Source organism: Galeopterus variegatus, unplaced genomic scaffold, assembly GCF_000696425.1.
Source record: "Galeopterus variegatus unplaced genomic scaffold, G_variegatus-3.0.2 Scaffold2588, whole genome shotgun sequence".
Lineage (NCBI taxonomy): Eukaryota > Metazoa > Chordata > Mammalia > Dermoptera > Cynocephalidae > Galeopterus > Galeopterus variegatus.
The window spans coordinates 161,349-185,588 of record NW_007728699.1 but is presented as its reverse complement, the minus strand read 5'-3'; the positions used below and the strand labels follow the sequence as shown (position 1 = coordinate 185,588).

Here is a 24,240-nt window from a genome sequence, read left to right as displayed (position 1 = left end):
TTGAAAACTTCTAAAAATTCCACCACCATTCTTCACTCCATTGCTTAGCCTTACACCATCGTCATCTTCTAGAAGGCTAGAAATATTTAACTTGGCTCCACTTCCTCCAGGGAACATCCCAAGTCTACCACCAGTGTCCTCTCCCGCCTTCTCTTTTTCTGTAGAATACCATGTGATTTCTCACCTCTGCCACTCACCAGCCTTGTGACTTTGGTAAGTTAACTTCCCTATGCAGGAATAATAACAATGCCTGCCTAAAGGGTTGTGAGAATTCAATATGTAAATAGAATTAAAGTGCCTAGCACAATGTACGGTACACACCAAGCATTCTAAATTATAGCTTTGACACTTACTGCTTGTCTCATTTCACTATTTCACTTGAAATTGTGCCCTTTGCAATACAGATAAAAAAGGATTTTTAAATCATGATATAACATGGACAAGCCAACATTGAAATAAATTGTTTTAGTATTTTAACTGAATTTCATCCTGAAATTTCTAAGCCTCCTTCATAACAGGAGAATCTGGCCAATGCTTCAGAAAGTCAAAACACAGAAGTTTGGCCCATAACTTAATCATCCAGAATCGGGGGAACAAAACACATGGAGCTTTGGAGTTGTGAGTTTACTGATTAACCCCGCCCAGTTGTTTGACCCTGGACAAGTGACAATCCCTGTGAACACAGCTCTTTCCACACAGAATGAGGGAAAAACAATGATTAGGGCTAATGTGAGGATTAGGAAAAAAGCCCATGTTAAGTATATGCCATATCAAAACTGATTAAAATATTGTGGCTTTTCTGACTGTACATTTAATATTACATCAACACTAGTGCTTTTGCCACTGTTGATCAGTTGGGTCCTTAAAAACGGGGGGAGGGGGGAATAAACCTCAAAGCACAGAGGTCCACTCTGACCCTCAGTCAGTACTCACGTCGGCAGACCTTACAGCACTGGCCAGCAATGTGCACGGGGAGGGAGTCTGGAGAACAATTGAGAGGGGGACAGGACATCCTTCGGCATTCCACAGCACCACTCTGAGGAAGGAAGGACAGGGGGGAAAATCTCAGAAGTATCCTTCAAAAGCTCCTGTTGTGGCAAAAGTTTACATCTAATCCCAGAAACCTCATCAGGGAAACAGAAGTAATATGAGGAATTCCCAGTCCACTCCAGGGCCACAAATAAAGTATTTTCTCTAGCCTGAATGAACCTGTGCCACCTCAATTACTTTTCTGATATCCATCACTGGCTTCATCATACCTGCCCATGTGGACTAAGTAGATTAGGCAGAAAACAAAAAGCCTGTTTTTACAAAAACATAAATAACACCTTTAGCAGACCCTGCCAATCATTTCTGAGGCTTTAACAATCTGTTTTGCATTTTCCTGAACAAACAATGGCATTCTTCATATATGTATCAAGTAATTTCAACTGGGCAGGGTTTACATACTCATTTTTGGAGGGGGCTCTTGTAATTCACTGAAATAGATGATGGATACATTGGAAAATACAGCAGAAACACCTAGAAATAACTAAACCCCCTTGTAAAATTTATTCCGGTAAAGAAAATTTGTGAAAAAACTAACCATTAGGTTGTTTGAAAATAAAAGTCCCTTCCTCCCTCTATACTCCAACCTCGCTCTAAACAGTAAGTTCCTTAATAATAATATTAGATCAAATTAAAGCATGTTGCCAAGGAAGGCAGATTTTAACTTCCCAGTATTTAAAATAAGAAATGACATTTTTCCAGCATCACTTCACAATTGCTCAGATTGCTACTAGCTGCTAGGTAAAAAGGTAATACTTCGTAGAGTTAACATCATATATTAAAGTACCAGATTACACTATAATTAGTGAGCCTGTCCCCTTGAAACTGTTTTTATTTTATTTATTTAGAAAGAGGCTTACTTTGCATGTGCAGTTCCTGCAGTGGTCACCATCAACCCAAGAGTCTTGGTCTCGATAGAGCAGTCCACTCACTTGACAGGTCTTCTCACAATGGCAGTTTTCCAACTGACTAAGTCTTGTTTCTGCATAATTTAGCTGCAAACAAGAGTTATTGGGTGTAATTTCTGTAATTCAATTGCATCATGCTAACAAAGCTAACAGCAACAAAAAAAAAAAAAAAAAAAAAAAACTCCAGACAGGAAGAAAAAAAAACACACTCAGAGTAGTTTGTTGATTCTTAGCAGAATTTGTTTTTTGGTTTTTGGTTTTGTTTTTTTTACACAAGGTGGAATCACTCTAAATTGAAAACATATTGGCTCCCATGGTCTAATGAATACCAAATGAGACATTAAACTGTATCTCGGGAACCTCACAGGTGTTCATAAATGCTTGTACTTTCAGCTCAAACCCACACGGAAACACTCATAATGAATGTGTTCTCAAGGACTCATTACAATTTTTACAGGTGATCTAATCAGGAACTCCAATGCACTTACATTTGTCTCCCACTATCTTCTCCATGTTCTTCACACACTAACCAGAATGTCATGTTTTACAAGCTAGGAAATCACTCATTTCTCTCTGATTAAAAATTCTGGGGAGCTGGAGCCAGAAAAAAAGAAAAACCATAGGAGGATCTAGTTTCTCCCCAGATTGGGATCCCCCAAACAGAATGTCCTAAGAATTCACTTTGTTGTTCAAATGAAGGTCAGGAGAGGTAATCAAACACCCAGGTGAAATCAGGATTTTGTAAAATAACCTTTTTTGTTTTTCTAGGCCCCTCAATAACTACCATTAATCACAGAGTCTTAAAATCTCCAATTTGAAATGAATTCTAAAACACGAGTGTTCTCACAAGAAACCCCTTCAAGTGATTATCTATCCTCTATTTGCACATCTCCAGTGGTGGGACACTTGTCTTTCAAGAAAAGCCACTTTTTTTTTTTTTTGGTAGCTCTGAATGTTTGAAACATCTTTCTTGGCTTGAGCTGTGAAACATCCCTCCCTTTTTTCTGCTAGATCCAGTACTGCCATGTAACCCATCCTGAGCAAGTCTAGTCTTCAAACGTTTGAGGTTATCTCGTCCTCACATCTGCTCTTGACAACATTCAGCACCACCAGGTTCCTTTAGCAGCTCATGATAAGGTTCCAGTCCTCTCTCCTGATCACCTTTCATGTAGCCTTCTCCAGTTTGCCTTCAAAAATATGGTGCAAAAAAACCCTAAATATAGCACATTGGCATTATCTCTCTGTTGTCACATATGCGCTAAAGAGTAACTCAGCCCAGTAGTGATAGTACCGTTTTTCCTTTTTCCTTACATGGAGACTACCGTGATTGAAAAACAAATAGTATTTCCTAAAAATGTATCTAATAGTTTCTCTTTTCCTTCTCAATTATACATACACCTCCATGTCTTGAGTACTTTCCCCATACAGGGGATCAGTTTAATCTTTGATTCAACTGAGACTATTTCAAGCCAATATTACAGATGACTCCCACCATCTTTCTATGTTAACCACAGTTCCATTCCGTACATACTCCTCTCACTCCTAACAGTGCTAGTCTCTGGAAAAGGAACTCATATGTAACTCTAACCTTTGTTTTTGTCATCTATGTCATCCTCTTCCTGCAAGCTTTGAAATTTCTCAAGAAAACTTGTCCCTTTTCTGCCTTTTGTGGGTGGTAGCAAAGGGCATAGAAAATAACAAATAGGATCCTAGACAAATCACAGGCACCATGATCACCCCCCAATCTGGTGTCTGTATCACTCCAAGAAGGGAACTTCTTAAAGACATGACCCAAAAAGCAATTCTGTGTTTATCCAAGTTTCTTGAAAATCTAGGATCTTGCCTAAGGGTAATATTGGCAATTTCCAGTACTGATCCCACTAAGCTGAGCTATGCTAACCTATAGAACACAATTCCAAGGAAAATATCAGTTTTAATATAATGGAATTTATTTTCCAGGCTGATTTTGTTTCCATTCTGAACATTGCTTTTATTTTTAGTATATTTAGCCTTTTCTGACAGCATTGAAAAGCCTTAATCTCTGTAATAATAAGAGTGCATCAGACAGACACAAAGGCAAAGGGATATTAAGGCAAAAAGCTAATTTTTCAAAGGCACTTTATATGTAATCTCGCCTTCCCTTTTCTCCCTGCTAAATCCTATAGTGAACATAAAGGATAAAATAGCTCTGAATCAAAAAAATGAATTACATTTTCTATCATTGGTATTAACACGCTGAATTTATACAAATTCATTTTCAAAAGCTATTTTGATACTACCTGCCATCCTCTCCAAGAATGCTTGTAGATCCAAAATAGATATAGTATCAAATCTACATCTTTATTCTGTCTTACCTTTGTTCATGCCTTTATCTAAGCAACCATGGACTGAATCATTTATTCTTAATGCTACGCATTCAAAGATAGACAGTTGAAGTCTTTTTCACAGTATGAGGTTAATGAATGAATTTGAGTACATTAGTTAGGTGGTGGATTGCTTTTTATTCTTTGAAATACTATTTCTTTGGCATTTACAATATGGAAGGGAAAAAAATCTTTTATTGTTAAACCTTCAAGCTTAATTGAAAAATCACTACTGAGCTCCTTGAAACAGTGAGTTTCAAAATTAAATATGTTGCAAGCTGAAATGCCACTCCAAGTGCTACTTGATTTACATACATAGATTTTGTCACAGATTTAAGTAGAAGTGAAACTCCCAGTCTCTAGTATCTCTTCTTTCTGAACTTGAAGACATTATGGGAGGGATTACATCACAGTTGGGTTTCAAGAGCAAGACAGAGCCTGACCCTACCACAATGTACCTGCCCCAACAGGTGAATGGTTCCCACAATGCCAAGAATACCTGGAAGAAATTCCAGAGTAAGGCAGGGGAGTGGTGGTGTCTTGTGGATCACTAAAGATAGTATCAATGGACATGAAAAGGGTATTACCTTATGTAGCTGTTCTGCACATTTTCTGCCTTGAAAAAGTGTAGTTTTGCCAAAATACCAGGATTTCTTAATAGGGCTTTTATATACCCTGATCCCTGTCACCTGAATGTTACTACAACTTTCTGCCATGACTTGTCCTGTATCAAACAAGGGCACAGCCATTCACCAGCATGCCTAACCTTGAAAGGAGAAAAGAAACAGGGAGCTTTACTAGGCAGAACACTGGGATGATCTGGTATCTACATCTGTTTGGTTGGATCTGACGTTGGCTACCTATCCTTGTCCAGCTTGTGCATGGAACTTGCTCTCTGGGAAGGCTCCAGGGCTTCCACTGTGACCCAAGTGTGAGGACTTTTTGCTGCCTTCCATGACCTCTCAGAGCCTAGTTCTGGACTAGGTCCCTGAAAGTAACTCACAGCCTTTATCAGACTTTGTGATGTCAAACAACTAGGGAAGGTATACATTTTTTTAGGGACCATCTTTCCTTCACCATTGCCTAATTTTTCTAAGTTTAACAGTATAAATAACAACAGCCACCATTTATTGAATGTCTACTGTGTGCATGAACCTAACTTCTTTTCTGGTCTCATGGAATCTTCACAAAACCAGGAATAACTGTCACCATTTTACATATGGGAAAATGGCAGCTGAAACAAGTCCAGTGACTTGATCGAAGTTACAAACGTCCAAGGAAATGATAAAAAGGAGACTCGAATCAAATTAGTGTGACTCGAAAGCCTATTCTCTATCTTCACTATGCTCTAAATGAATATATGCCTATCTTAATCACAGCTGCTGGACAATTCAAACCAAACCTCCAAAGCTTAGCTCCAACACCATCAGCTAAATCTTGCCGCAAATAGGTTTATTTAACTAAAGGCAAAGACTAAGTCCAGATGGATTTGTTCCCATAGAATTCTCTTGTCATCTGGGAGCCATATTTAACTTCCAGTTTGCCTCACATCTCAAGACTCCACCTCTTTCATTCTGCCAAAAAGGGCGAATTATACTTCTGCTTCCACCAAGATGGAATACCCTGAAAGAATCACCAACTGAACCAACTAAAATGTTGCATTCAATATATAAATACCCTGACTAGATACCCTGAAAGACTTCACCAATTGAACCAATTAAAATGTTGCATTCAATGTATCAATAAAAACTTTTGGAAATCATCACAGACCTGACACAAAAAGAAGAAAGCCACAGAGGCCAAAACAAAGTGACAGCAGGGATTCCAGCAGGTAAGTGAACACCACAGCCTGAGAGTTTTTGTCAAAACATGAAGCCCTTGAGCTTCCACCTTGATTGCTGCACAGGGCTCAGGCAGCAAAATTACAGAACAGGGTCTCTGAAGATGGTTGCCTTGAAGAAAAGTCCTATATAAAGGTCAGGCCTTAACAGGCTGCACCCTTAATTCTAGAGAGAACAAAAAGGAAATGTGGATTGCACAGGCACAGGAAGGAAATGCTCCTGTTCAGACCTCGGCACAGGCTAGAGGGGAAAAATTCTTCCTTGAGAATCCTTAAAGAATTTTTTCCTGAGAATTCACCTTGCCTATCCTAAATTTAGCAATCTGATTCTGAGCAGTATGTATGGTCTGAAAATCCTTAAGTAGATAATGTAAGATAAGGTGGTCCTGAGTGGTCCTGGCAGAAGCATGCACAGCATTAACCCAGGACTCAAAGGATTCCCACATATTTCCAAGGAAAAAAAGCAGCTCATAGCCAAAAGAGCGAATTAAGAGGTCTCATTCTTGCCCTAACCCTCCTCCTTTAAGAATTACTATAAGCTCTATGTCCACATATTTCACTCCCTCTTTTTTTTTTTGCTCATTCTTCTTCTTGCTGATATCTCTATCCTACTACTGGTACCATCCACCTCCTTCTGTCATTCCCTCATTATACCTTTTGTCTTTCTTTGCAATCCTCTCTTCTCCAACCATAAACTTTCTCAGTCATGATTCAACTCTCAGGATCGAAATACCTGAGTTCAGGTCCCAGATCTGCTTGACGCTATTTCAGGAAAAGTTGCCTAACCTTCCTGGACCTCAGTCTCTCATTTGTAAAGTGGACTCATAAATTAAACCTAGCTCGCAGGATTGTTGTGAAGATTAAAGTGACAGTCAATATAAAAAGTTATACCATTATAACTAACACATAGTAAATGCTCTAAATATTACCTAGTATAAGTGAGTTTCTAGCTTCTTCAAGGGTTAACAAATCTGGCCCACCACTTATTTTTGTATGGCCTGTGAGCTGAAAATGTTTTTTACATTTTTCGATCATTATATTTTAAATGATTATAAATGATTATACTTAAATAAATAAGTATATACATAATATGTTCAATTTTGCCTCTTGGCCTGCAAAGCCCAGCATTTACTAGCTGGCTCTTTATAGAAAATGTTTGCCAACTTCTGTCCTAGATTATCACAGATTCCAAATTATGCAGTGAAAATAGAAGTACTCAGTTTTCAAATTATAATTCTATACACAGTTTGGAAGGAATAGACCTATAAATCTGCCAAAACTGCCAGGGGCAGGTTTAGAAGGTGGATTAAACCATTTTCTGCTTGCAATTGTCCACAATTAAATATCTTCTGCCTCACAAATGCCCATTTTACCTAATAATGTTTTGGGGATAGAGCTCAATGTGACTCCTCGATAATGTATAGCTAAAAAGAGAAAAATGACATTCCCTGCAACGGGAAAGAATGAAAAAGAAAAGGGCATCCTCAAAGCTAGAGAATGGAGAACTGCAATCACCTGAGACTTAGTGGCATGTTTCTTGTTCCAAAAATTTGGTTTCATGCTAAAATATAATTAACAGTATTGAGATCAAGCTGCTCCAGACAATATGAAATAAAATCCTCTATATGCCACAAGCTGGGAAGACAAATAATTGCCTACATTTCACATTTCCACTGGACTCTGAAGTGAAAAGCTATGGCTCAAGCCTCAGTTTCAATCCTTTTCTTACAAAAGAGTTTCATCTCTCCTTTGCAGACAAAGCAGAACCTGGCTTGGCCAAAAACCTAGTTTGAAATAGAAACATTGTCTTCAGTGGCACAATATGGGTCCAAAATACAGTCCTCCCTCCCAAACACTCACCTACCCACCAATATTTTTCCACATGCCATGGATGATGGCAGGGAGCAGCCACAGCCGCAGGTGGAATAGGATTAATGCATCATTTTCACTGTTATTAAAATTCTAACTTTTGCAAAGTAAAATGCCTCTCAGGCCCAACCTAATTCTTTCTTTGCCCTGGGCTGGAACTCATGTCCACGACTGATTGGTATCATAACAACAGCATTAGCCACATTTTCTACTTTTTTTCACTACATTTCTCCACAAGGCTCAGGGCTTTTATTATGAATCTACACTTTATGAATATATATTAAAGCCCCTAATTGTTTACATTTCTGGCCTCTGCCATGCAATAATAATATTTCTGGGATAGAAATCATGTCTTGTTCACCACTGTCTCTTTGTGCCTAACACAGGGCCCATCGAATAGCAGGTCCTCAGAAGATGCTTAAGTGGACGATGGAGGGGCGGAAAAGATGCATTGTTATAAGACTGAAAGCATGGAAAGGAAAACTTTGCCTCCTTCACTATTTCACTCAGGACCAGCCCTGAAATGAATCATACATACAAATGTGATATAATACCTTTCTATGACAGTAATCTTTTCCTAACAATAGCTATTTTGCCCCTTCCGATTATTGGCAATTTTTCTTACATCCAAAATGCATTAGCTTATAAGCAGCAATGGCTCTGACCATATATCATCTCACAGTGTTACTAGTTTAATAGCCAATGAACAAATTCCTTTCCTACTCCTGGGGAACTACAGCGATACATATTGCCTTTTGCTTCCAAACATTTTTCAAGTAAACATTTTGATACAGCCGCTAGTATCAAGGACGTGACTAGTTATGTTTACTATAGGTAGTCCCATTTCAAGTAAAAGTAAACCATTTTTGTAGTTAACATGCTAAAACTATTTCCAGTATAGCATATCACTCTAAATTCCAGATAGCATGGAGAAAGAAATGAAACATCACAAGTGAAATTTAGATACCTACTTTTGCAGTCATCTTGGCCAAAAGCTCTTGTAAATCCATTATTCCTTGTACCAGGCTTAAGAAATCACTGCAGGTTGGGCAAGCTCAATAAAGAAAATATAAAATACGTATTGATATTGTGCTAACACAAGGAAAAAAAAATGGTAAGCAGTAGTTATCTGACTGGGTAGAAGGGTTTTTGCTTTTTTTTTTTTTTTTGGTTAAGTGTTATATTGAAATTTGAGTGAAATCACAGAGGTTTTCAGTTCTATATCTTTTCCTTTAATAAACAAAAAGAAACAGGAAAAAAGGACTACTAACTGAAATGAAAGGCAACATGAAATTTTTAAATTAAAATTAAATCCTCATTTTTATTAAGAGGTGACTAAAAAACAATGTGGAGTATTACAGAAAAGGAAAAAGTAAACTCCCCTGTAGGTCAAGAAATCTAGTTTTTTTAAATTTATATAATTATATTAAGCATATCTTTTTGTATCAACCTACAGAATCTGCTAATGTAACCCTTTGCTTACCTTCAAATTTTAGGTTTATAAGTAATATATAATCTTTTAAAAAAACTCAAAGACACAGAGTATGTATATATAATATAGATAATAAGTTATCTTTCACTATCCTCGCCATCTCAGAAGTCAACACTGTGAATAGTTTGTGTGTATCCTTCCACATGTGTTTTTCTGATATTATCAACAAGTTATATAATATTTAAAATTCACAAATGCTTTAATTCACTACTTACTGCGATTTAGGTTCGGACACTGTGTTATGTATCCATTAGGCATAAAGATGATCTTCCCATCTTGGATGATCCCCTTGATAATAAAAGAGACACATGGCAATCAAGATTAGTCACCAGTTCAAATGGCCCTTGCGCAGTCACATACTTTCTACAGGTTGGATTATTTTTTAACAAGACAAATTCATTCAAAAGGTGATTTGGCTTTAGTCCACACTGAACTTCTCCAAGCCATCCTCTTTTAGAAATCCTGAAATACACATTCATCTTGAGAAAGGTAGAATTAGTTACCACTAGTTAATGCTGATGAGATCATAGCACCAAGGATCCATCAGTAAAATGTTCTTAAACTATCAAACTGAAAAAGGCATTGATGCAATAAAAATTCTCTTCACTGCCCTAATCATCCTGGAACATTAAATATTGCTGATTTACAGGATTTTTTTTAAAGCATGGAGAAAGAGATAATAGAAACATATTAGACTAAAATGTTTTCATTTATTCATTTAGTCAAGGAAATAAAATTAGACACTGGGAAAATTCCATAGTGATCTTCATTCCTCAACTAATTGAGTAACATTAGTCTTTGCTGATGAGCTCTAAGACTTGCTCAACGTTTTTGAGGGAAAGGTGGTATTTCAATCCTATAGATCAATCTGGAAGAACAGCCCAAATATAAGAAGGTCATTGGGGCTACCATCTTTCAATAAAAATATTGACTGACTTTTAAATTTTTTAAGTTGAATTTCAAGGTTCTGTTTTTAGGACTATTTTTGTTGTTTGTTATTTTGTTTTGTTTCGGTTTGGTTTTTTTTCACTGATTTGATGGAAGAGATATTACAGAACAGATGGAAGATGTGGAAGTTGGTTCAGAATATTGAGTTTAATCTATAAATAAAATATAGGCTTAAGATAGTGCTGGCATGTCTTTCAGAGGGCGTAACATTTAACATTTATGTGCTCATCTTCTAAACGACAGAAGGCAATCAGCAAATGCTGCTTTTTGCTTATTATTTCAAGATAAAATATTAATTGGAAATATTAATAGAAATAACAGGATCACAGCATCTCTTCTGCAGAATTATATGTGTTTATTAACCTCTTCTTCTTTGAAGAAGATGTCGTGTTTATGATTACGAAAGGAGACAGCCTCACCATGGGGAAGAAATCCCGGCCACTGCTGCTCAGTATTAATTCATAATCTCTTGCAGGGGAATACCAGGAAGCAATTGATAGAGCAGTATCTAAATGAATTACCTTCTCTCTGAGATGAAGCTGCTCAGGTTTTCAAAGCAAACTAACTTCTTTGAGAGGCTAGAATATGTATCAAGCATCAAGTGACAATTTGAGAAGAGCATAGGATTAGACGTTAGGGGACATGGGTTCAAATTCTAGACCCATTTCTAGCTAACTGGGTAAACTTAGGCAATAAATCAACAACCTTTTCCAAGCCTCAGTTGCTAGATCTGAAAAAGAAGTGCTGGATAAAAAAGGTAAAGATCCTTCCAGCACTCAAAATTTGGATCAATTAAACGGGTATCCAAACGGAAATGGTTACATTTTAGATTTCTGTGCTTTCATCACCTTTCCAGTTTAAAAGAAAATCACCCAGACATACAAAACTACACATTTCCATCTGAAAACAGACCATCAAAGAGAACTAAATATAACATTATACAATATCTGTCTAATCAGGATGAATATGGATGCATTTAGAGTGACTAACCGCACAGGTTTGCCGAGGACTTAGGGATTCCCTGGACACATGAAATTTCAGTGATAAACCCCAGAGACTCTCAGGTAAACCAGGACAGCTCCAAACAATGTCAAACATTTACAGATAGATCCTTGGTGCTATGATTGCACTGGCATTGACGAGTGGTAACTAACTGTAGCTTTCTCAAGATGAATGTATATTTCAAAATTTCTAAAAGAGGATGGCTTGGAGTAGTTCAGTGTGGACTAAGGTCAACTCACCTTTTGAATGAATCCAGTGCATTAAGGTATCACCCTAGATGATGAAGAGTGGTGAAAGCACGTGTACCAGGAAAGGGGGGGATTCTTCTATAGCTTGTTCATCAGAAGATCCTAAATTATTCTTATTTTTATCATCCATAGGAAAGGCACTCAGAAACCTGGAGCACATTTGTCATGGTATTAATTACCTTTCCAAAAATGAATGGAAAATTCAATTAAAAAGGATTCCTCATCCTATCTTTTCTATAGCAACATAATATTGAACAGGACAGATATCCTTTTCCTTTTTTTTAAGTGACTCTATTCATTTTAGTTACATTATAAATTACAAATTACCTCCCCACATCTTTCCTTTATCTGTATCCCTCCTTATTTCTCTCTTTCCACTTTTAATCTCTGGCACATGTGTGTGTGTTACACAAATCATTAGGTGAAGGCCAGTGATGTTGACTTGAATAAAAACAGAAATAAGAGCTGACAACTTCCCAATCATCACTGACAAAAAAACCCAAAGCACTTGGTATTTTTTTCTGAGGGAACTTCATGGGGCAATCTGGCATGGAAATTGATTCTCAACAATGAATCAAAATGGGAATGTTAATTTGTTTGAATGGATGTAATTTGATGCTAGATTAAAGAAAGGTGGCAATACACTACAAATACCAACTATAACCCAAAGAAGTCTGAGGGTATGTGTATGCATGTGACTACATACTCATGTGCATATCTCAGCACCTTCTCCAGAATAAGAATCAGAAGGTCTTGCATTGAACTGCCATATGGACTGTTAAGTGACAGGACATTTGCTGATAACAGAAGTATTTGCTAAGCATGCCATTTTCCTTATAAAACTACAAAAGGGAGTTTTATACAGTTCGAAACTACAAACTACAAAGTAGCTTGATCAGCCTTATTTCTCCCCCAAAAATGATGCTTTCTATAGATAAAAATGTGCCTTCAAGCACTGCAACTTCTCCCAAATGAGATAAGGTAAAAAATGATATAAATTCTATTTCTCATCATTTAACTTAAAATGTATCTACAATTAACTGAAAAATGGAACTCTAGTTGGGCCTATAGTGGCTGACCTCATTTGATCTCATTTTTTCAGACCAATGCCTTTATTTCATATCATTCATCTTGGCATTGTTTCTCAAACTTCGAGTTTCTTAAAAATCACCTTATGTATTTGTTTAACATTCACATTCCTGGATCTACTTCCAGAGATTCCATTTCAGCAGGATTGGAATAGGTAGGTCCATGAATCTTCATTTTTTAAAAGCTGTCCCGGATGATTTTGATGAAAGGTCAAAGGACCCCACTTTGAAAAACCTTGCTCTCTTGTCAATCATTTGCTTTTTTTAGTGTAAGAGGGTCTACTTATTAGAAGTTCACGGTAGTCAAAATGGCATCAAATTCCTATACATGAGGAGACTAAAATCTCACTTCCTGGAACTGAATTTAAACCAACAGAATTACTAGATTATTAAGAGCATAAAGGCAAAAATTATACATTTTCAATTCAGTATCCTCTGTAGTTCCTATTATAGATTTCACATAGTAGAAGCAATAAGTATTTTAAAGCATCAAATTCCTGAAACAATGAATTATATAATATCAAAACACATAAATTTGACCACTGTTAGGGTCTGTGGAGATCATAAAGGTGCTACTTTTTAACCCAGGAGAACATATCAGAACTTTGGAAGAGGTTGGGGGAGGACAATCATGTATATTTTGAAAAAGCTTCTGAGGTGATTTTGATCCTCCTAATGAGAATCACTGGTCTAGAGCAAGATCACCTGGTCATTTGACCTATAAGAAATTTAAAGATCTAATACTTTAAGTAGCTTTGTTAAAGGACACCTTAATCCTAGGCCATATACTACAGGTCTACTAACTCCAGAGTTAGTACTGGAGCACTACAATATACTGAAGGTAAAAATATATCATTTAAGAGACCCCCATAGTTCCATGAGCTAAAAAGATGTTGCTACAAAGAGGTTCTGTTATCAAAATGAGGCTCTGTCTTAATTTACTTAAAATATAGTAATCAAACATGCATAACAAATTATTTGCATTAAATGTTAACAGTTTGCTAAAACAGATTTCAGTGCTAGAAAACAGAGGTCTTTTTAGGTAGCCTAATATTACCCCCTGCAATATTATTTACACAATTAATTTGCTAAACAATACCTTTTCTAATTGTTAGTGCAATGCTAACCCTCAGCTGATCTGAGAATCTAAATAAATCCCTAAGGTGTAGAGAGCAAATTATTATGTTTTTATTAGTAGCACTGATGAAAGGGAGGAAAATAGATATTTTTTTTCCTTTTGTTTAATCCACTTGTTGCCACTCTCTACCTCCTGCAGTCAGCTCACCATTCACTGAAAAATAAATTTGCACCAGATAGGTTGTACGTTATGGGTTTTTAATGTTTGAAGAACTAACGCTTATTATTTCCATTGTTTCTAGAACATTTTTCATTTTGCAGTTAAGAAATATAGAAAGATTCAATTAAAAAAATTAGAAAATTAAGTCATTTGGACCCTCCTATGTATGGAATAACTAAGATTAAGCAAACCCTCCGAAACGGAGCTTTCTGATACAAATGAAAGCAGCTTTACCGCCAAACAAATGCTAATTCTTTTTTAACGTTCTTATTTCCCTGCAGATCTCTGTTTACACTGAAGAAAATGGTTCTATATTTTTGTATGCTAAAACACTGAAACAAATTGCTTTGAAAGGGAAAGTGAAAAGGGGTGGGAGAATTTCCTGCAGGGCATGTAAATATATGGATAAAGATGTGTTGTGTTTATAAACTGGCAGGAACCCAAGCTTTGGCAACAGGCTAACAAAAAGTAGGACTTGGAAAATTCACAAGCAGGATTTTCAAAATGCAACCAATCATGTACTTCTGCCCTGAAGACAGTTAATAAAATATTCCAGCTTGCATAAAAGCCAAGAAAGACACTTGTCGACTTTCATTATGATCAATAAAAACTGTCAGCTCATTAGCATATCATTAGCTGTCCTGCTGTTTCCAAAGTCTTAATGCACAGAAGTATTAATCTACAAATGTATAAGATTCCCCAGTTCTGTGATTTTGACTTTCTGCATGGAAGGAAAAATAAGAATTAAAGATGGAAGAAATCTAATATAGCTTCTTTTTCTATGTGCCTATAAACATATGCTTACCATCTGTGGAATTATGGGAAGCAGCTGAAGTTAAAAAAAAAAAAAAAAAAAAAAAAAAAACAGGTGGGGTAAAAAAAAAAAAAAAAAGCGGGGGAAAAAAAAAAAAAAAAAGCGGGGGAAAAAAAAAAAAAAAAAGCGGGGGAAAAAAAAAAAAAAAAAGCGGGGGAAAAAAAAAAAAAAAAAGCGGGGGAAAAAAAAAAAAAAAAAGCGGGGGAAAAAAAAAAAAAAAAAAAAAAAAAAACAGCTGTGGCATTAAAAAAAAAAAAAACTTATAATCAATTTCACTTCCCAGTGACAGCTCAGCTGTTAAAAGAGACAGCGATGTCCAGGTAAGGAAAAGGTATTAGACCCAAATTCACCACACAGAGAAACAGATAGGCAAGAGACAGAGACAGAGCCTTGTCCTGAAAGGTTTTATGATGGGAATTCTCCTTGAGACCTCAACTATTTAGAAACTGTCAGAACAGTCAACCCCTGAAGCGGTTCACCTAGCCTTATTCTTTTGTACCCTCTGAAATAGTAACAGCATAATCAGCTTAGAATGCATCAAAGGGAAAATCAGTGGGCAGTCAACCATCTTGATAATGACAATCTATGACAATCAGAAGATTCAGATAAGCCTATCACTACTGGCCAGCTTTTCTCAAATTGATGCTGTTTTGGAATGAAGAATTCCCCAGCTCGTGTTCTGTGCCTCAGACAGGAATTACCCAATGTTAGAGACTTACGTGCCAGGCACCAAGCAAGTGATTCCATGTTCTGCTCTTTAATCAGTAGCTTTTATTGTGCTGTCCGTAAGTATTCACCAGGGCCCAGAAATTAGGTTTGACAATTTTGCTTTTACTTTGCCTATGAAGCAATGTGTTAATATTCAAAATAGAGAATAATGTTATTTTAATCTGAAAACACATCATAAGTATTTTTAGTTATGGAGCAATAAAGCAGGTGTGGTTCTTGGACCCAGGAGGCAGGCTCTATAGGATAAATATTAAAAGACTGAAGACATGCTGACTCTCACCTGAGAAGTGGCTGCAACTTTTTCACGGAGATTTTTGCAGTGTTGAATTGATTAGGAGGTAATTTCTGTAATGAGATCCTGGCACATTTCCCCTACTGCAGTCATCTCACCTCACAAAAGGATGGCCAGAAGCACTGTCTAGTGTCCATAATTCTAAAGAAGAGATAAGCTTCGAAAGCTGCCCCATGGAAAGCACCCTTCTAAATCCTACTGGAGAGCAAGAAGAACCACATTGCTTCCTAGGGAGATGGGTTATGTGGAATTTCCATCCCCTTTTGGTGCTTCTCACTGAGACCACCTATTCCTTTGGGCTGAAGACCCAGAAAAAGCCAAGTCCTGTCTCTTCCATGGTACATGGTGTAATTAAGTGAAATGTTTCCTCAGTCAACACAGTGGTAACTGTGGTAACACATGCTAAGCCTTAATAAATATTTGTTGAATGAATGAGCAAAGACTTTGAAATCGAAAATGCCTAGGCTTAAATCCCGGTTCTATCACCTACATGCAATATGAGGTTGGACAAGTTCCTTAATCTCTTTAAGTTCCATTGCCTGACCGATACCATGGGGATAATAATACCTACCTCATTAGGATTGTCTGAACGTGAAATGTAATTAACTGAGACAATGTATGTAGGACCAGACCAGGTGTGGAATATATGAAGCTCTCAATAATTGTTGGTCCTCTCTTTTGCATCCCCATAACCCACCTCTTCAGCAAAATGATTGTCCAAGTCTCTGAACACCCTTTGTGTTTTCTGTCTGTACCAGGTATTTGGGCTAAGCCCAAGATTCCATATATCTACAGAGAGTCACACACTCATCAAGCTAGAATAGATAATAGAACTGTTCTCCCTCTCTTAATCACATCCTCCCAACTGAAACAGAAATCCCTAAAAGGCAGGAAAAATGCCTATTATTTCTATGGTATAGTGTTAAGCATATACAGAGCATTAAATACATGAGAAATGAATGGCATGTGTGTTGTAAACCTACTTTGTGCCAGGTACTTTCAATACATGTTCTTATACAATCTACGTTACCTTCATGAGGGACATCTTTACCACTTTACAAATATGAAGATTCATAGCTTGTGCATTCATTTATTTTAAAAATATTCTGTCTTCCATTTATGCACATGGTACTATTCTAAGCAAAACAGTTCTGACCCTGACAATGCTTACAATCTAGAAAGAAAAAACAATAATAAACAAGTAAACACCCACATGAACTATACTCGGAACATAATTTGTACAGTTCCTTATTCAAAAATTACTAAAAACTTAAAGACAGCAACAGCAGAGCATTGACCAATCATGGGGTCTTTCTCAGCATAGTGCCCCTGTGGGACTACATAGGTCAGTTGCCCATGAAACTAACCCTGCCTATACTCTCAAACTATACTGAGCGTACTGAAGGAAATGAAGATGTTTCACTGAGAAGGTATGTGGCAGCGTGATTGCAAACCAATTCCCCTTCCTGTATCCACACACTTTGAACTAGGACTGTGTGGACCCTCACATCAAGAGGAAAAGTCTATTTCCCACCCCTTGAATCTGGGGCTGGTCTTGTGACTTGCTTTGACCGGTAGAACATAGTAGGAATGACGGTGTTCCAGTTCCAAGCCCAAGCCTCAAGAGCCTTGAAAGAATCTACTTTTTAACTTGAAACATTGCCAGTACCACAGGAACAAGCACAGTCTAGCCTGCTGGATAAGAGATGAATGGTCTCAATCTTCACCATCACCCCAGCCAACAGTCAACCACCATGTGACTTTAGCCAACTGCACCAGCCAACTTCAAGCATATGAATAAATCTAGGGGCGATCAACCAAGCCTGGTCTTTATCAACACAATCTTCCCCCTAACCTGTGATTTATTGACATAGGTCCTCAATTGTGATGGTTTGTTATGAAAGCAATAGCTAACTGATACAGTAATAGGGAAGGACCTGCAAAGATAGGGTGGTCCAGGAAGACACAGTTTAAACCAAGATTAGAAGGAGTAAGAAGAGACTACATTGCAAACAACTGAATGAAAATTGATCCAAGCAGAGGCATGTGAAAAAGCCCTAGTATGTTCAAGGGACTAAAAGAAGAGTAGTGTGGCTTGGATATGGTGGGCGCAAGAGAACATGGCATGAGATAAGCTTGCACAGGAAAGCAGGGGCCAGATCATACACTGATTTGACAAGCAATGAAGAATTATTAAAAAGATTTGGGCAAGAGAGTAACTTCATTGGTTTCAAAAACAAACTAACACAAGGTCAGCAGCTATGACAAGGTAAGTCCAGGATTTATAATCAAATCTATATCAATTAAAACCAAAGCTCTCCTTCCTGGCCCTGGAGTTATGTTTCTGTCTAAAGCAGGGGTTCTCGAAGTATACCACAGGACCAGCAGCATCACCATCACCTGTTAACTTGTGAAAAGAATAAAGCTGGATCCCACCCCAGGCCTTCTGAATCGGACTTTGGAAATAGGGCCCAGCTACCTGTTTTGCCTTGTTTTCCTGTTTTTTAGTGGTAATAGAATACATATATAACAAAAATTTGGCACTTCAGCAATTTTAAGTGCACAATTCAGTGGCATTAATTACAATGTTATACAAACATCACCACTATCTAACAAGACTTTTTTATCACCCCAAACAAAAACTTTGGTGCCATTAAGCAATAACTCCCATTACTCCCTGCTCCTAGACCCTGTTAACCTCTAATCTACTTTCTGTCTCAATAAATTTGCTGATTCTTGATATTTCATACAAGTGGCTTTATGCAATATTTGTTCCTTTGTTCCTGACTTATTTCACACAGCATATGTTTTTAACACTCATCCATGTTGTACCATGGATCAGAAGGTCATAACTTTCTATAGCTGAATAATATTCCATCATATGTGTATACCACATTCTGTTTATCTATTCATCTGTGGATGGACATTGGATTGTTTCCATATTTTGAATATTGTGGATAACGCTACAATAGACACTGGCATACAAGTATCTGTTTGAGTCCCTGTTTTAAATTCTTCTTATGGGGCCGGCCCAGTGGCGCACTGCTACAGTGCGCCGCTTGGGAAGCGCGGCGGCGCTCCCGCCAAGGGTTCGGATCCCACATACAGACCAGTTCCTGCTCACTGGCTGAGCAAGGTGCGGGTGCAACACTGAGGGTTGCGATCCTGTTGCTGGTCCCGGTCCAGTACGGGCGCGACACTGAGGGTTGCGATCCGTTGCCGGACACGAAAAAAGACAAAAAGGAAAAAAAAAATTCTTCTTATGCCTGGGAGTGAAATAGCTGAGTCACATGATAATTCTGTGTTTAAATTTTTGAGGACCCAACAAACTGTTTTCTAGAGCAGCTGCAACATTTTACATTCCCACAGCAATTTGTGAAGGTTCCAATTTTTCCACATCCTTACCAGCACTTGTTATTTTCTGCGGGGGTGCACCAAATCCAAGAAGCCAGAGTTTGACAAGGATCCTCTGAATAGACACGATGCTTGCAAGGCCTCATCGTGGGAGGAGGTGCTGCTGTTCCACCCTCCTTTCTTTTGGAGTTCTGTATGCTTGCTTTATTTAATTATATTCTATTCTTTACTGCTTCATAATTATCGCTCTGGGGAGATTGGGAGTGGGATTGAGAATCATACCAGAGTGCTTAATCATATTAGTGACCCACCTGGGAGTTATGGTCATGGGTTTTTTGAAAATGGTCTGTGGCAGCTAGGACCAGAAGGGGACAATGAGCCTATGTAAACATTTACCTTGTCTGCCTCCTGGAAGGATTGTTTTTAATACTATTAGTGAACATAATGGAGTTGATATTGAAAATTTACTCAAAAGTTGCTAGGCAACATGACTACCACTATGCCTAACCTGCTTGCTTCAAGGAATCAAACAAAACTTTCTTTTCTTCTTGGAAATATAGATTCAGGTTAAGTTTTAGAATATCTTCATGAGACTTAACACATTATAAGATATAGTGGATAAGAAAATCTTACTTTATTTTACAATATGTTTTAACAATAAATAAATACTGGTGGAGGGAATTGTAACTTCCTGCTTGCATCCTTTGATTAAGGTGCAAGTTTGGATTAGGTCATACAAAGTTCAATGTAACGTAGATTTAGCTGAATTCAATGTAATAGTTAATAATTATCTAAGACCAGTGGGTTTCTTGTAAATGTTTTATTTTACTCAAAGAAAAGAAAATTGTAATTATTTCTTCTGGGAACAAACTGTAATGTCATTTTTCTTGGAACATTTGTCATTCATAAAACTGGGAACAAACTGTAATGTAAAATTGTAATTATTTCTTCTGGGAACAAACTGTAATGTCATTTTTCTTGGAACATTTGTCATTCATAAAAAATATTATGATATTGTTCAATGATTATTTCAATGATTATTTTGCCTTTAAGAAAAAGTATAAAAGGTGTATGCATGCTTCAATAAAGTGTCAGCATTCAGCAGATCCCTTGAGTCTGTGTCTTTGCTGTCCATTCCATCGCCAATGCTGCCTTTCCTCCCTTTTGGGGTTTATCAGTGATGACCCTACAATCTTTGTGCTGGGGCTGGACCCCAGCAATTTTCCATTTTAAAATAATTATAACCACCCTTATAGATGTAAAGTGGTATATCATTGTGGTTTTTTTTTTCCTTTTTGTCTTTTTTCGTGTCCGGCAACGGATTAGATGTAAAGTGGTATATCATTGTGGTTTTTTTTTTCCTTTTTGTCTTTTTTCGTGTCCGGCAACGGATCGCAACCCTCAGTGTCGCGCCCGTACCGGACCAGGACCGGCAATGGGATCGCAACCCTCGGTGTCGCACCCGCACCTCGCTCAGCCAGTGAGCGGGAACTGGTCTGTATGTGGGATCCGACCCCTCGGCGGGAGCGCCGCCGCGCTCCCAAGCGGCGCACTGTAGCAGTACGCCACCGGGCCAACCCTGTGGTTTTGATTTTCACTTTCCTAATGACTAAAAATGTTGACATCTTTTCATATACTTCTTGTCTATTTGTATATTGTCATTGGAGAAATGTCTATTCAAGTCCTTTGCCCATGTTTAATTGGGTTGTTTGTCTTTTTGCTGTTGAGTTATAGGAATACTTTATATACTTTGGATATTAAATTCTTACCAGATATACGATTTAAAAATATTTTCTCCCATTTTGTGGGTTTTCTTTTCATATCTTTGATAATATTCTTTGCGTACAAAAGTTTGATTTGGATAAATTTTGATAAAGTCCAATTTATCTATTTTTTTCTTTTGGTACTCATGCTTTGGGTGCCATATTAAGAATGCATTAAGAAACTTAAGGCCATGAAGATTTATCCCTATTTTCTCTTCTAAAAGTTTCATAGGTTTAGCTCTTGCTTATATATTTAGAACATTGATCCACTTCGAGTTAATTTTTGTATATGGGGTGAAGTACAGGCCGAACTTCATTCTTTTGCATGTAGAAATCCAGTTTTCCCAGAACCATTTGTTGAAGAGACTATTCTTTACCCTGTTGAATTGTCTTGACACCCTCATCAAAAATTAATTTGCCATAGAGGTATGGATTTACCTGTGGACTTTCAGTTCTATTCCACTGGTCTATATGTTCATCCTAATGCCAGTACCACACTTTTTAGATCATAGCTTTGTCGTAAGTTTTGAAACCAAGAAATATGAGTCCTCTAAATTTATCTTCTTTTTCATGATTTTTTAAAAAGTCATTCAGGGCTCCTAGAAGTTCCATGTGAGTTTGTGGATCAGCTTTACCATTTCTGTGAAAAAGGATGTTGGAATTTAGATAGAGATAATGTCAATTTTGTAGATTACTTTGGGTAGTACTGATATCTTAACAATGTTAATTTCCCAATCCATAAACAAAGGATTCATTTACATAGGTCCTATTTATCCATTCACTCAGGTCTTATTTAACATCTTTCAACAATGTTTCATAGTTTTCAGTATACAAGTCTTTCTTCTCCTTGGTTAAATTTATTACTAGATATTTTATGTATTTAGATACTTTTGTAAATGAAATTATTCTCTTAATTTTCTCTCCAGATTGTTCACTGGTGGTGTATAAAAACACATCACTATCTTGTAACCTGTAATTTTGCTAAATTCAGTTCTTAGCCCTCGTAGATTTCTCATGGATTCTTTGGAATTTTCTATACATAGGGTTATGTCATCTGTGAACAGATATAGTTTTACATCTTTTCCAATTTGAATGCATTTATTTCTTTCTCTTGTCCAATTACACTGGTTAGAAATTTCAGTACAGTGTTTAATAGCAGTGGTGACATCCTTGTCTTGTTCCTGATCTTAAGAGGAAAGCTTTCAGTCCTTTGCCATTGAGAATGATGCTACATGTGGGATTTTAATTAATGCCCTTTATCATATCATGGAAGCTCCCTTCTATTGCTAGTTTTCTGAGAGTTTTTAATCATGAAAGTATATTGAATTTTGTCAAATGCATTTTCTATGTTAGTTAAGATGATTCTGTGGGGTTTTTTTTTTCCTTAATTCTATTAATGTGGTGTATTACATTGGTTTATTTTCTTATGTTAAACCAACCTTGCAATACTGGGATAAATCCCACTTGGGCGTACTACATAATCCTTTTAATGTGTTGTTGGATTTGGTTTGCTACTATTTTGTTGAGGAATGTTACATCTATATCCATGAGACACTGTTCTATAATTTCCTTTCTTGTGATGTCTTTATCTTGCTTTGGTACTATGGTAATGGTGATCTCATAGAATGAGTTAGGTAGCATTCTTTCCACATCAATATTCTGGAAGACTATGACAAGAACTGGTGTTAATTTTTCCTTAAATGTATAGTAGAATTCACCAGTGATGTCATCTACTACTAAAATTTCTTTTATGGGAGATTTTTTTTACTAGTTCAATCTCTTTCCTTGTTATAGGTATATTCATATTTTTCTATTTTTTCATGATTTAGTCTTGGTAGGTTGTCTGTTTCTAGAAACTTGTTCACTTCACCTGGATTATCTGATTTGGTGATATACAGTTGTTTATAGTATTCTCTTATAATCCTTGTTATTGCTATAAGGTCATATTTAAAGCAATGTCCCCACTGTAACTATGTCAACCCATTGCCTTCTTTCCTTTATGGTTTCTGATTAGAAAATGGCTGTTAATCTTATTGAGGATTCCTTCTAAGTGAGGAGTCACTTTTCTCTTGTTGCTCTCAAGATTCTCCTTATCTTTTGCTTTTGACAGTTTCATCATATTGTGTCTTGGTGTGGATATCTTTGAGTTAATGTTCATTGAATTTTTTGCATGTGTAGATTCATACGTTTCAATAAATTCGAAGCTTCAGCCATTATTTTTTCAAATATATTTTTTCTTCCCCTTACTTTCTCTCTTCTCCTTCTGGGACTAACCTAATGCATATATTAGTTTATTTGATGGTGTCCTATAGACCTCTCAGGCACTGATAATTTTTCTTCATTCACTTCTTTTTATCTTCAAGTTTAATGGTTCTTTCTTGAGCCTGCTCAAATCTGCTCTTGAATCATTCTAATGAATTTTTCATTTTAGTTGTACTTCTCAGCTATAAAATATGTTTGGGTTTTTTTTTAAATAATTTATCTTTATTAATATTCTCATTTTGTTCATACATTATTTTTCCAACTTTCTTTAGTTCTTTGTCCATGCTTACTTTTAGCCCTTTGAGCATACTTAAAACAGTTGTTTTAAAGTATTTGTCTAGTTATTTCAATGTCTGGGCTTCTTAGGGATGATTTCTGTTCATTTATTTTGTTCCCTTGAATGCCAATAATGTCCTGTTTCTTTGTCTTGTGGTTTTACTTGAACACTGGGCTTTTGAATATTAATATGCATTAACTCTGGAGATCAGATTCTCTCCCTTCCCCAGGGTCTTCTGGGTTTTGTTTTTCTTTTTGTTTTTGTTTTGGATTGTTGGATACTGTAGTAGTCCATTTGTTTAGTGATTTACCCAACTATTTTTGCAGGGACTGTATTTTTTGTGATGTGTGGTAACTGAAATCCCTATTCTTGAGCCTGTGTTCAGACAGTGCCTTGACAGAGATTTCCTTGAATACCAGGAACCATGACAGAGAGTAAGAGATTGAGAACAAGACAGTGAGAGAAAGAGAAAGAGAAGGGAAAAGAGACAGAGAAAGAGACTCTAAGTCATTGCAGACTGGTTCTGTGCTGGGGCCCTCATACAATACTTAGTCAGGTTTGCACTGAAATAAAAGCTTAGGGGTATTCTGACCATACATCTTAGGTCTTTTCTGACCATACATCTTTCCCTAGGCATGCACATAGCT

General features: G+C 36.9%; 1 protein-coding gene across 1 annotated transcript in view; it reads right to left on the bottom strand.

Moving 5' to 3' along the window:
• LOC103598367 (protein kinase C-binding protein NELL1-like) overlaps positions 1–24,240 on the bottom strand; it is a 226,789-nt gene that overhangs the window by 95,151 nt on the left and 107,398 nt on the right. The window contains exons 5-8 of the mRNA XM_008582357.1: positions 9,735–9,807; positions 8,999–9,081; positions 1,908–2,042; positions 934–1,036 (exon numbers count right to left, since the gene is read on the bottom strand). Coding sequence (XP_008580579.1) covers positions 934–1,036; positions 1,908–2,042; positions 8,999–9,081; positions 9,735–9,807 — 394 coding nt within the window. The remainder of the gene's footprint in view (positions 1–933; positions 1,037–1,907; positions 2,043–8,998; positions 9,082–9,734; positions 9,808–24,240) is intronic.